Source organism: Morchella importuna (genome assembly GCF_003444635.1).
Source record: "Morchella importuna strain M04M26 chromosome Unknown Morimp01GS038, whole genome shotgun sequence".
NCBI lineage: Eukaryota > Fungi > Ascomycota > Pezizomycetes > Pezizales > Morchellaceae > Morchella > Morchella importuna.
This window is the reverse complement of record NW_025763435.1, coordinates 333,269-347,308: the sequence shown is the minus strand read 5'-3', so window position 1 is coordinate 347,308 and position 14,040 is coordinate 333,269. Positions and strand designations below refer to the sequence as shown.

General features: G+C 49.5%; 3 protein-coding genes across 3 annotated transcripts; 1 reads left to right on the top strand and 2 right to left on the bottom strand.

The window, feature by feature from the left end:
- Positions 1 to 1,082: 1,082 nt before the first annotated feature.
- Positions 1,083 to 1,893, bottom strand: LAJ45_09715 (uncharacterized protein; the record flags this gene model as incomplete). Its single annotated transcript, XM_046119255.1, has 2 exons — positions 1,083 to 1,474; positions 1,548 to 1,893. 2 exons carry the CDS (start codon positions 1,891 to 1,893, stop codon positions 1,083 to 1,085), a joined length of 738 nt encoding a protein of 245 aa, XP_045967577.1.
- A 987-nt stretch (positions 1,894 to 2,880) lies between these two features.
- On the bottom strand, positions 2,881 to 4,188 carry LAJ45_09714 (uncharacterized protein; the record flags this gene model as incomplete). Its single annotated transcript, XM_046119254.1, has 5 exons — positions 2,881 to 3,088; positions 3,178 to 3,266; positions 3,359 to 3,747; positions 3,822 to 4,020; positions 4,144 to 4,188. The coding sequence occupies 5 exons, from the start codon at positions 4,186 to 4,188 to the stop codon at positions 2,881 to 2,883; spliced, it is 930 nt and encodes a 309-aa protein (XP_045967576.1).
- Positions 4,189 to 4,630: 442 nt separating this feature from the next.
- LAJ45_09713 (uncharacterized protein) lies at positions 4,631 to 7,086 on the top strand (the record flags this gene model as incomplete). The annotated part of the gene is made up of 3 exons (XM_046119253.1): positions 4,631 to 5,338; positions 5,420 to 6,186; positions 6,246 to 7,086. The coding sequence occupies 3 exons, from the start codon at positions 4,631 to 4,633 to the stop codon at positions 7,084 to 7,086; spliced, it is 2,316 nt and encodes a 771-aa protein (XP_045967575.1).
- Between the last annotated feature and the right edge of the window lie 6,954 nt (positions 7,087 to 14,040).

The window sequence follows — 14,040 nt, the reverse complement described above, 5'->3', positions numbered from 1 at the left end:
AATTCCCGAAAATCTTACCCATGTTTCATCCGATATCATCTCGCCCCTCCTCTTATACTCACTGCATAGGAACGTCATGAAAACGTGAACTCCCGCTGGTCCACCCACTCACTCACCTTGCTGGCACCAACTTCAGGGCTAGGGTGGGCAGGGTTTTTCGGGACAATTTGTTCTGTCTTACTACATGATATTCCTGGTGAATTATATATCCCCGCAGCTAAATAAAAAATGAAGAAAAGAAAAGAAAAGGGAAACAGGCCCCGAGTGTATAAGACCAAAAATAATGCGCGAGGAGCTGTTGGGCGAAGCCTCCGAACCCACGCTCAGAGATATCCCCCAGAGAAGCAGGAAATAGAGTAACAGAGGAGATTAACTTAGCCATAACTTACAGAATTTCTTCCAACCGCTACGATTACCTTTTGGTATTCTTAGAAAAGTTTTCACCCCGGTTTAAGCCTATCGAGTGATGTATTGTGATGGAGCTTCTCCGAACCCTAACCCTTACTATGTTTGCACTAGATACGTGTATTCCATCTGGTGGGATATACGTGGTATTACACTCTATCCTTAAGTGAAGTATAAAAAGTGAGCCTGTGAGCCTTTCTACTCCATCGCTTTTCTCTTCATTCTGCACGCCTTGTACCGACTGCATGTACCTAGCACAAGCAAGAAATGGTAGATCACTTCATATTTGCAGGTGGATTCATCGCGACATCAGATTCATCTTATGCTTTTCATGGCATACGCGAGTTATAGGATCACCGGGTACAGAGGATATGGTGGGTACGTATCCCATGAGATTTCGTAGGATTGGGCGAGACAGCAGAGCGAGTGATAATGAATGATCTGCTATATGAACTTGAGATGACTGGTGCCCGCAATGAATTATAGAATGTTGAATAGCTTATTTTCCATGCCCAGTTCGAGATCTAAGGTATCATTCTATCCCGAGCGCAAGTGGAGCTATGGATATCATCAGCAGCAGCTAATCCTACGCCCCAACCCCCGCAGGCAGAAGCACTAAATCGATCCCCTGTACAAGTCGTTCTTCCTACCTGAACTATAATACAAATACCTCCCCTCTATGCCTCCACATCCTTCTTAAGTCCCCTCTCCCTCTCAATCTTCTCAATCATGAGCTGTGCCGCCGTCTTCTCCTTCGGCTTCAGCTGCTCCTGCGCAGCCTCCTGATCCCGCATCATGGCCTCGTACTCCTCTTTGTCGATACCCTCGATGTCATGCCCCTCGCTCAGGGCCAGCATCTCGGCCTCCTCTGGGTCAAGTGCGCTCTTCTGCGGCATCGCAAGAGGCGGCAGTCCTAGTGCTTCTCGCTCCTCCGCAAGCTGCTTCTGGTACCGTGGTGAGTTCATGACGCGCCATCGCAGACGCCACCCGGTGGGGCCGAGAGACTTGATGCGCGCTGCCTTGGTGCCGGTAAGGTATGCGTCGAGGCCGCCAGCTTTATCAATGGTGCCTAGAAAGCCGCTATCAAGTCAATGGCCAGTTACCACACCCCAACCCAGACAGACAACCAGGGCAAGACATACGAAGGACATTTGTGGTGATATCCAGCGAGAAGTACTGGTTGAGGGCCCTTGAGAAGACTGTCCTATGGCGCACATTCGGCAGCCATCTTCGGCGGGTAGTGTAGTTTGACTCGGGAACGTTGTTTCCGAACTGGATGTGCTTTCCGCCGTAGAGACCGAACCATGACTGCTTGAAGGTGTGCTTGATCGGGTATGGGTACTCGGGGACGTTTCGGAGCATGTGCTGCAGGCGGCGCTTCGAGTGCTTCTTCTCCGCGGTAGCCGTGGCCGAGAAGGCGCGTGTGAACATCTGCGGAAAGGGGCGGAAGGCCCCCGCGCGGTTGAGGGGGTTGAACTGCGTGTTCATTATGTGGTTCGTAACAATTGCGGACTCTACGATTCGCAGGAGCAGCGATTTTTGGTGGGGTTCAGATTCTCGACGTCCACGCCAGCCAATCGCGTGCTAGTGCGGTTGCTACTCTAGGGGAAATGCTTATGTCATTCCATGCTGTGTCAGTCGGCGAACTTTTTTTTGTAGTGTGGGCTTGGCGAGGCGGGTCGCAACGTATAAATTCTCGGGAAGCGATTCCACTTCTCTTCTTCTTCTTTCTTTTCCACATCACGGGTCTGTGCTTGTCGTCGCCCTCTGGGAGACGGCCTGCAGCTCAACGATTTCAGGAAGCACCTCCGGGCTCTCTCTCAAGAGAGACTGACTGGTATGTGGTGTAGCTCCGCGTTGACAGACCCGAGAACAATCTTTTGCCTTCCTGGAAGCCTTGAGGTCCCGCAAGGTGATCTCGGTGGATGGGGAGGTGAAAAGAGGCGGTATATTCCATTGCGCTGCGTAGGACGTCGTCCAATTACGCTCGGGCTAAACCATACCTGCAGACATTCTGCACTCTTTCTCTCCCCTTTTTGTGTTTGTTTTCCCCTTTCCCTTCCTGCCATTTCCCTTGTTTTTTGCTTGTTTTCATCGCTCCTCGGTGAGGCACGATGGAGTACAAATGGAAATGCGGAAGTTTGGAGGGAATGGGTTCGGGGGGTTCTTTTGTCTTTTTTTACGTTGGTTTTGAGGAACGAGGCTGCTGTTCGTTTTTCAGTGTTTATAGCTTTCATCCCATGTTTTGTATGTCCTTTTTTTGTACCGTAGAATAGCAATAGCAATAATTAATCCAATCGTAAACATACATCCTCACTCGTCATAAATTCATGTGCATCACCAAAAGAAAGTCCAGAAAACCAAAAACCAAAAACCAAAACCAAAAGCCAAAAAGTCCATCCCACCCACCTCACCTCGCCCTCGCCCCACCTCGCCTCTACACCTACCTACCTACGCCTACAGCTCTACAAAGCCTTACCCAAGCCCATGCTTCTCCTCCTTCTTTTTCCTCTTCTTGCGCTTCGTCGACACAGCCAGGAACTCCAGCTTCCACGAGTCGATCGCGTCCAGCAGCCCTAACTCGTCCTCGAGCGGGCCGTACATCATCGCCACACGCTCGATGCGCTTCATCCCGTCTTTGAGCATGTCGAGCTCGGCCTCGGTGTCTTCTTTGTGGTGTTTTCTGGGGAGGATTTAGTGCTGATCTAGAGGGAGAGGAAGGAGGGAAGGAGTGATGGAGGGAAGGAGAGGGGGGAGAGAAAGGGAGCTTACAGCATCTCGAGGGCCTTGACTTCGCGCTGGAGACGCTCGATTTCGCGGCTGGCGAGGTCGAGCTCTTCTTCTGCGGCGCTTTGTGTTTGCTGCCGTGTGTTAGCACCTTCACCACCCATCACCAACCACCAACTACCACCAAAGCACCACCGCCATCACCACAACCACAAGGAACACCCACCTTCATCTCCTCATTCCTCATCTCCAACTCGACCGTCACGGCCTCCATACTCCTCAACATCTCCTCCCCCACACCACCGCCCACGCCCCCGCCCACCTCCTCCCTCGCCGCACACCTCGCACACTCGGCCTCCTCCCTTCCCCGCGGCCACACCCGCCACTCCACCTCCTCGCGCAGCCGCCGCTCCTGCAGCAGGTCCCGCAGCGAGTCCGTCACCGCCTGTTCCAGCCCCCACACCCGCGCCGTCAGCCCCGCTTCCCGCCGGGAGAACCCCTCGCGGTCGGAGATGAGCGACTCTTTGAGCGTACGCACTTGCGCGAGTGCCTTCGTGGCTTGTGCGGTGGCGGGGCGGTCGTCGCGGTTGAGCAGGTGGAGGAGCTCTTCGTTTTCTGTGCGGGGTTAGATGGTTTGTCTCGTGGGGTGGAAAGGAGGGGGAGGTGGGGAAGGGAGGAGGGGAGGAGACCTTTAAGCAGCTCCGCATTCTCAGCTTCCAGGTCTCGGATCCGCGCTTCGTAGGTGTCTGTCAAGTTCCGCTCGCCGAGGGTGGCGCTGGCAACGGTCTCCAGGAGGCGCACGACATCTTCGTAGCCGCTTTGGGGGGCCGTGGGGGTGTCCATAGAGTTTGTGTAGCGGCGGGGACGGCGCGGGGAGGGCGTGCGGTACTGCATGGTTTAGAGTAGACTGGTGAGTATGAATGTATGTATGTAGAGGTAAGATTGGATTGTATATGGCCAATATAGAACGGTGTTTAGATTGCCTGAAGGGCAGGAGTGGGGGATACGTACCGGAGGGCTCTCAGGGAGAGGAGGGAGGTCACCGCCGTCGGCCATTGCGGGCATCGGGCATGGGGACTCGAGAGTAGATTGACAGACAGGCAGGCAGGCAGGTTCTGTAGCTGGTTGGGTGAGTTTGAATTAGACTAAACTAGATTGTCTGGATTGTCTGGAGAACTGCGTCGTCGTACGAGAGGATCCAGAAGGTTTGGGTGGTGAATGATGATGATGATGATACTGCCAAGCCAATGATTTGCTGGCTGGATTTCTGCACCGCGATCGAGTAAGGTGAGCTGGTCGCATCTAAATCTAATTGGGTCTTATCTTATCTCGCAGCCCCACCTCCTTAAACTGGCAGTCCAACCCATGTCAGTCAGCAATCGGATCTAATCTTATCAGATTTTGACTAGCAAAGAGCCTCTTCCCAAACTTTTTTTCCCCAGTCCTCTCAAATAAACCCATACCTCCACCACCATCAAAAACCTGCAATTGACTCACAATGGCCCCCGTAACCTCAAAAAAAAGACGTCTCCCGCCGCCGAGCGAGGACCATGAGCACTCCGACATCTCGGAGGACGACTTCCAGGTCGGTCTTCTCGACGGCGCACTCTCCGGCAGTGAGGACGAAGCAGAGGAGGAGGAGGACGAGGAGAGCGACTACGACAGCTCCGGCGAGGGCAGCAGCGAGGAGTCTGAAGACGAGCCGGACGAAGGCGACGAGGACGAAGAGTCCGATTCAGAAGACGAGGATGAGGACGAGAAAGAGAAAGACGACGCCTGGACGGCCGCGGCCGGCGAAAAGCTCAGTGACCTAACGCTCGCCGGCGGGGACAAGTTCGCGGCCCAGCGCATGATTGCGATCGACTCTGCGGGCAACGAGCGGTATATGTACCCCGAGATCGACCCCGTGTATGACAGTGACGACACAGACGCTGGCGCGGACGGGGCCAACACGATTGGGAACATACCGCTTGACTTCTACGACGAGTATCCGCACGTGGGGTACGACATCAACGGGAAGAAGATCATGCGGCCGGCAAAGGGGGCGGCGCTAGATGCGCTACTAGAGAGCATCGAGGTGCCGAAGGGCTGGACGGGCGTGACGGATAAGGAGACGGGGTTGGGCGTGAAGTTGACGGATGAGGAGCTGGAGATGGTCAGGAAGATACAGATGGATGAGAATGCGGCGGGGTATGACCCGTACCAGGTGAGTAGTAGCAGTGATGGAGTCCTGTCCTCGGGCGGTGGTGTGTGTGTGTTGGGTGCTGATGAAGTGCGACTGTGGTAGCCTACGGTGGAGTACTTCACCTCAAAAACAGAGATAATGCCACTCTCGGCCGCGCCGGAGCCCAAGCGCCGTTTCGTCCCCTCGAAGCATGAGGCCAAGCGCATCATGAAGATCGTCAAGGCCATCCGCGACGGCCGCATTGTCCCTAACAAGCCGAAAGAGCCCGAGAAGCCCTCGTTCTACGACATTTGGGCCGACGAGCTCCCGCCCCGCCCAGACCACATCATGCACATCCCTGCGCCGAAGCTGCCGCCACCGACCCACGACGAGAGTTACAACCCGCCAAAGGAGTATCTGCCCACCGAGGCGGAGCGCAAGGCCTGGGAGGAGATGGATCCTGAGGACCGACCAAAGGACTACCTGCCAAGAGCGCACTCGGCGCTCAGGTTGGTGCCTGGGTTTAATGGTTTTATTAAGGAGCGCTTTGAGAGGTGTTTGGACTTGTACCTTGCTCCTAGGGTCAGGAGAAATAAGCTTAATATCGACCCTGAGAGCTTGCTGCCAAAACTGCCGAGTCCACAAGATCTGAGACCGTTCCCAACAACGACGGCGACAGTGTACAGAGGACATGTAGGAAGGGTGAGGACGCTATCCTGCGATCCTAGTGGAATATGGCTAGCGACTGGTGGTGATGATGGTACAGTCAGAGTGTGGGAGATCTTGACTGGAAGAGAGGTGTGGAAGATACAGGTTGGCGAGGATGGAGAGGCCGTGAACGTCGTCAAGTGGAGGCCAGGCAAGGAAGCTGCTGTTCTTGCTGCTGCTACGTACAATTCTCTTTCCTCATTATATTGGTCCTATACAGTCTGCTAACTGGCCTTGACAGCGGCGACGATGTCTTCCTAATCCACCCCCCCATCTTCGACCCGGAGACCGAAAGCGCCACCAAAGACCTCCTCTCCGCCGGCTGGGGCTACGCCGAAATCGTCAAGAAAGACCCTCTCAAGAAGGAGCCCCCCGCAAAATGGACCAAGCCCACGTCTACCCAACAAGACTCCGGCATCGCCGTCATCATCACCACCAAGCACACCGTCAAACACATCTCCTGGCACCGCCGCGGCGACTACTTCGCCACCGTCTCTCCTGAGGGCCAGAACCGCGCCGTGGCCATCCACCAGCTCTCAAAACACAACTCGCAGTCGCCCTTCCGCAAGTCGCGCGGTATCATCCAGCGCGTCGAGTTCCACCCCTTCCGGCCACACCTGTTTGTCGCCACGCAGCGCTACATCCGCGTGTACGACCTTGCGAAGCAGGAGCTGCTCAAGACGCTACAGCCGGGGTCAAGGTGGATATCAAGCTTCGATATCCACCCAGGCGGCGACAACTTGATTGTGGGCGCGTACGACAAGCGGCTGCTGTGGCATGATATGGACCTGTCAACGAAGCCATACAAGACGATGCGCTATCACCAGAAGGCGATCCGCGGCGTGAAGTACCATCAGGGCGGACTGCCGCTGTTCTGCTCGGCGAGTGACGATGGGCAGATCCAGATCTTCCATGGGAGGGTGTATGGTGACCTCATGGAGAATGCGCTGATTGTGCCGCTGAAGGTGCTGAGGGGGCATAAGGTGGAGAAGAGCTTAGGTGTACTCGATGTGGAGTGGCATAGTAGGGAGTGTTGGCTGTTTAGTGCGGGGGCGGATGGGACGGCGAGGCTGTGGAATTAAGGGGGCCGAGGGAGTATGTACCTTATTAGTTGTGTGTGCGAGACTGTAAAATATCAGCAAAAAAGTAATTTGATTGTTAAAAAGATATGTGTTTTCTATTTGATCTTTTGAGTGAGCATGTAGAGTACTTCGGTCTCGTGTATCCGCACCAAATACTGAAAAGCACAATATCTGTATTTGGCGTATATCCCAATTAGACCTGACACCCGATAAATAACATTCCCTGCATAATCCCTTCCATATACCCCTCTACCCCTCTACCCCTCCCGCCACCCTCTAATATTTCTTTTCCTTACAAGGAGGATGCACAACCACCTCTTGGTCCCCGGGTTTTCGCTGAGGGTGGAGAGGAGAGTGTCTGAGTTTTCTTTCTCGTGGTGGCTTGTCCGCAAGAGTATCTTTTAAGTACGGGTATGATTGATGATATTATTAAAGGGGAGATCCTTAGTAGCTCTCTACTTAAGTGGTCTTCTAGCTAGCGTGTCCATAATATAGTACAGTTGTCTTTTTTGGGGTGTGGCTCAAATCGTGTCCTTGCGTTGTTTGCCGCGAGTTAATATCTAGCCTGTGGGAGGTTTTTTTTTTTTGGAAAAAGTTGAACGAGGACGAGACAGTTAAGTGACTTGATTCTGATCTCGACAAGGAAACTACATGTAACTACATAGTAGCTATGTAGTCACGGATCTGACAGCTGTATTATACAGCTGTCTTCGACATAAAAGGACAGGTCTCGACATGGTAGATCACCCGTACCCGTTCGACATCGTTTGAAAAGCCAAATATCCAACATTTTCGTACAAGACATGTGCGAGTGATCTTTCATGATCCAAGCCTGACCCGTGCATCCTTCCCAATGTATGTAAGCTACCACCCCCGGGTATATGTATGTAAAAGAGAAGCCAAATAGAGCTCTTTTTCTTTATAGAATGAATTGAAATTAGCTACACTGGTATGGTGTTTACCACGAAGACATTGTTTTTTCAAGGTAAGCACCACAGTCCCCCTTCCCATCCGTAGCCCTAAACTTAGCATTTTCCCCACGACAATTAGAGCTGACTATCGCATGCCCAATGTTTAGTCCCCGAGCTGATACTACGAGGCGCGGGGGGTGGTAATGATGTAAATAAAAACCCATCGCATCCAGCTAGCCGTAGCACGCACGTGAATGAGCGCAAGCCCGGATCTAGAACAGCAACCCCTATATAGAAGAAAGAGCCTGTCAGACAGACTGAAACAGCAATCCATCCGATTCCATCGGCTATGATCATGAGATGGGAAGACCTGCAATACCGTTATATCTCAGCCTTTCTTTCATTGGGGTTGCGCCATGCTCTCGGCCCGATGAAACGGCGAAGTCGATGGAAGTAGGCAGAATTCCAGAAAGGCGTAAACGGTCATTACATTTCGCCCGTTCCGTATACCCTGTATCCCCATTGGTTCTGTGACGTAAAAGGCGTCACTGCAAACCACGGACATCGCCCAAGAGTCGTCTGCTAAGCAGCGCAGCCGCCACTGTTTCATCCATGACAAGGCTGCATCACCAGTCATCACTCGCTCGACCTCTGTTACACATGCAGCGCCGAGAGTGCCGTATGGAGGTACAACGCACATACACCAACCATATATGAAAATATGAAACAGTGAAGAATTCTCCGATCGGCCCACCACTTACTGTTCCTGGCCGTTTCACCCAGGCAGCCAATTGGGTTCCCCAATCCGAGTTACAAATCAGCCCGCCTGCGCAGGCCGCGCAGAAAAGGTGGGCTGTGCTGATTGATGAAACTCTCGCGCGGTTAATTCTTAATACCGGAAGGGAGGACGACGACAGCAAACTTGTATCGTGGCAGCGAGGGGCTGAAGAAAAAAATATCAAGCTGCCGGGAATTTTCCGGTTTAGGGAACTGGGGTGATTAGCAGTGAATTCAGTACTCTTAGAAGTGTTGATTATGTTTATGAGGAAGCAATTTCCCGAACTGCGGCTCCAAATGAGAGAAATCATCAGCTTTTGATAGAGAAACAGCCAAGCTGCCAAACCACTACCGCATTTGTCTGAAAAAGGTCCGTATCCGTCTCTCCCATACTCCAGAGCAGGGTATCTACCTGTAGAATATGAGCCCCCCGCAAAGTTCGGCACCTATGGCGACGCGATAGGCGCGGCAGGTACAAACAGGAGCTTAATTCTCGGGCACCAGGTAGTGCCTCATTGGTCGGAGAAAAAAACCCACTATCTGATTGGTGGCTTCACCACGTCGCTGTGCACATCAAATGACGTCTGCACCCAGACGCTAATGTAAAATGCGCAGTGGGAGTGAAATTTTGCCTTGCACACTCGGTGCGCTGTATTGGACACAAGTGCAAGTGTAACTTGACCTGTACACCCTGCTATTGGCGGGTAGGCTGGAGTTAATGAAATGTGTGCGAATTCTGCTTGGTTGCCGCGCCTTGCAGCTTTGCCTGGCCGGTCTTGGCGGGGTCATTACTTGGGTTGTGATATTCTGGGGTTCTGATGAGTATATCAGAATTTTATGGTGGGAGAAATTATAAACACTTGGAATTCCTTCATAAAACCTCCATCATCCGTTCTAGAGTTCTTCACATTCTATCTCCAGAAATAAAACACCAGTAAATATTATCATTAATTCCAAACACGCACACACAAACATACCTACAAGCCTCTAAACCTAAGCACCATCGTCACCAATTGATAACTCTAAAAAATAAACCCTCGCACTTAATCATGGGCTGCGTTCACTGCCATCACCACACCTCATCCGCGTACCATCAATACTCCAGAGCTCAAGGAGGATGTCGCCCGTCAAAGCTATCCTTACCCCGTAAGTGAAGCCATTACCAATGCAAACTCTGCACCACAAGTACTAATTGCAAAATTCAGCAATCCACAATACAACTGCGCTAAGCACAAAGTCTACATCAGTATCAGGGTGGAACTTAAGCCTCTGGTCTCAAAAAGATAGCTCAGTTGCGACGATAATGCAAAGCCTAGGTGTATTTAGGTTCAATACACCTGTGGGTAGGATTGTAACGAAAAGAGTGATGAAGATAGATAGTGTGACGGGGACGATGATAAGCGGGGTAGAGATCTCAGAGGAGTACGCGTAGACGCGGACTTAGGTGGTTCGGTGGGGGTGGCGCATTTTATTTGGACATTCGTTTGGGATAGTAAATCTCTTTTGTTTTACGGGGAGGTATTAGCTCTTTTTAATGCTTGTGGTATTCAATGGGGTTATAAATATAATAGTTGGATTTTTCAAATAACTTGAGATGAAATGGGGCCTCTGACCGACAGTGTCTAGTGGTAATCTCATATATCATTTTAGTAGTGACTATAACTCTAATTAAAGAGACTGTAGTAGTACTTGTTATAACTAGACCCCCTAAATATCGTCCTACTCGATAGCGACAGCTTGTGGAAAGTTATATGGTTAAAATCGCAAGGGCATCTCTTCTTAATCTCTTTTGTTAATACTTTAAAATTGAGTGCTTTAGTGGAGTGGTTTACAAAAAGCGTAGGATTAGGTCATGATAATGATAAGACTTGAGACTGACCATATATATTATTAATGAGTCGACCAACAAAACCTTGTCCTTGGTTACACCCTCCAAACCCCACGTGGCCACCTAGGCTCCACTAGGGATCGAAGAGAGAAAGATAACAGGAATCTGAGGCGGCCATGCTAGAGACTTGAAGTGGGGAGTTATCGGCTCCTAATTCGTACTATAGAGCGGGGATTCTCATCATAGCTACAAATTTCTGAGGAACAAGGAAACATGATTCGGAGGGGGCTTCTATTTTAATCGATACGGCCCTTAATAAAGTACTTGGTATACATTTATAGGAAGCTTTCACTGTAGCATGTTCTCGGCGAAAAGTGGGGAGATGGACCAATATATAGAAACACATTAATTCCTTAGGCCGTAAATCACACCTGAAAAGGGCTCTCAAATATTTCCGAGGTTTCCCCGGGGCTAGCACTGATAACTCTTTTCACTCGTGTTCTTTCTCTAAATATGAGAGGCGGAATTATGTTAGAAAATAACCCAGATTTATATAGAATCCCAAGGTCTCTGGAAGTGTAAAAAAAACCACACCTGTCGATAGATTAAAGGCAAGTATACTCTCTGACTCAGTGAGTGGACATAGGATCATAGTAAAGATCTCCCAATTGATTGGTTTCAATATTTCTCAACAGGGAGAGGAGTCCAGCCTATACTTACACCAAAAGCCAGCATTTTCCCTACGGAAAAGGGCATTGTTATTTAGTCATATATTCAGGTATAAACGAGGCTGATCAGTATAGAAGCTGCTTCGAGTAGATCAGGCTCTTATTCAAAAAAAAATTCCTTCCAATTCCCCGAATCTCTGAGTAGCACAAAAAGCCTTTAATAATCATAAGTTATCACTCGGTCGGTTTCTGAAAGAATAAAAAAGGAAATACGAACTAGGTAGGCTTTTCCGTTCTCAGGAACACTTGAATAGGCTCAAATATTCTGTTTTCTCAGAATAACCCAATTCTTCAGCGCTACAGTTGTTGTAGGCGGTATCCGAAATTCAATCCAACTCAGCCCACTAGTGACCATATATCAGTTTTGTCTCACCAGCTACAGCACACCAGAGGTCTAAAAACTATCTTTCTGGATCAATGAAGCTCGTGTATACCCTGCATAGTACTCGACCATCCAGTACCCGATATAAACAACCTATGACACGACCTAGGTCTCATAGTCAGCACCAATATAATAGAAGCTTGCTCTATGGAGTTCGCGGTGGTTATGAAGGAACAGTTTTACAGTTCCAAGATAACAGCCATGCACCTGCTCTGGAAAGAATCCTGATAGGAGATGGGGTATGATTTGTAGACGTTGGAATTCGCCTGTCATCGGCTGACCTTTCTAATTCCATAGATCCGGTAGATCAGATGTATCGTTGTGAGGATTTGTACTCGGTTTATCGAATTTTGCCTCACAAATACGTGTGTTGAGGTTCCCCGGAGATTTTCAACGTCTTTGATGAAACCATCTACTCGTATCAAAGATAAGACAGATACCTTTGCGATAATCTTATTGCATCTCGAGCTCCTCGGGCTTCCCTGCGCCGGGCCATGCTCATACCATAGAGTAGCGGCACTGAACTTTCAACAAATCCAGAAATTGGTGTCTAACTAAGTGCCAGAATTTGACTCCAGGTAAGATATTAACATTAGTCAGAAACCCCGCGCGCGGTGACTTCGATTGATTTTTCTATATATCAACCAGGGGAGAAACTCCCCATGCGCATAGTTCACCTATAGTGCGTCAGATCCTCTATATATATAATATCAACCAGCGGTCACTTACAAGTCCAGCACATTACAGTCTCATCTTCCAAGTCTCGCTCATCGAATACCAGCAGCGTGTAGCTCGCCTACTTTGTTTGTTATAGCGTTTTTTTAAACCCAAATGGACCGTTTCGATGCTGGATAAGTATCTTTTCACTCTTGCACTCTTCACGCGTCACCTAGAGCATCATTATATACGTACATCTAACTTGTGTAGTTCGACCGTTGTAAGAGTGCATCCGGAAGTACGACAGGGAATAAGGTACGGGTATTGGGAGGCATCATCAGAGAGGAGTAAAGGTACATGTATGCCAGTTGATGTGGCGGAGACGTGGCTTTAGAAATAGCGCTAATGAGAGGCTAGAAGCGAAGATTATAAAGGAGGCTCTCCCCGAGTGTCTATGATAAATCCTCATCATATACATCGATCATCATTATCAATACCGCTGACAATATAGTACGTGATAAGTGTTACCCAAATACCTGTATACCCCCTAATTACATAACCTACATACAATCTCTAGAAAGTGTCAAATTGTCTCTAATATTTACAATAGGTTCCTAAATAAATTTCGATACCTGAAATCTAACGCAGACCGCTCTGTAGCGGCCAACCAGCGACTTGGCCCCTTTAGAACTAGTTTCGTTGATTCGGTAATACCTGGCATAGCCAGCTACTCAAAAAAAAAAAAAAAAAAAAAAACTCATGAAACGGGTATTCTGCGTCGTTCTGAAAGCCCACCATTGCATAGTTACTCTACTAATGATACCCCCTGAATATCACTATCCGAACGGAGTCGCCGAAATTACCTTACTGCGTGCAACTTAGGACTCTTTCCCCCCCCAAGGCGGAAGGTTCCGACTAATCTTTTTTAGTCGAGTGACACGATGTGCGTGCGAATAGAAGACTCCTCACTTACGTTACTTACGTTACTTACAAAGTCTTAGCTGACTGAGTACGTATGTTACACGTCAGTTCCAAGAACTATCACAGGCATTGAGATGAATAAACGGCATTGTAGCCCGTAGGTACTTGGTAGCCCAGATTTACCAACTAAGGATGTTTGATTGCGAGTTTGGCTTGGAGGTGGAATATGCACGTGGATTATGCAGGGTCTAAAGGCTTGGAGACTTAAAGACTTGGTTAACGTGCATAAGGTCTATATTCCAGTCAGTGTTTAGCCACTTCTCTATTAACATCCACCCTGAGTACGAGTACCTACTCAGACTCAGCTATGAGGATGTCTTACCTTGTTACTTTCAACCAAACGACGAAAACTCCGGATGTCCGTAACCAATGAGAGAATTCAAATCTCGAAGAAAAAGGAAGGCAGTAAAGAATGAAAAAAAATACTCGCCCGTTGGTGGTTTGGTGGTTACAATAACGCAGCGTCATCGATCCTTTCGTCCGCCAACGCACAACCGTCTTATGTATACATGTGTACACACAGAATTATCTGAGCCGCCAGCAAGCACATTAGATCAGATCAGATCCAAAATACAAGTATCTATATTCGCTACCAAAATAATGAAAGAAAAAAAAACTAACTGCATCGGCGGTTAAATACAGAATTGGGAGGATACCGACCTCTTTTATCGGTCGCACATACACGGCCTG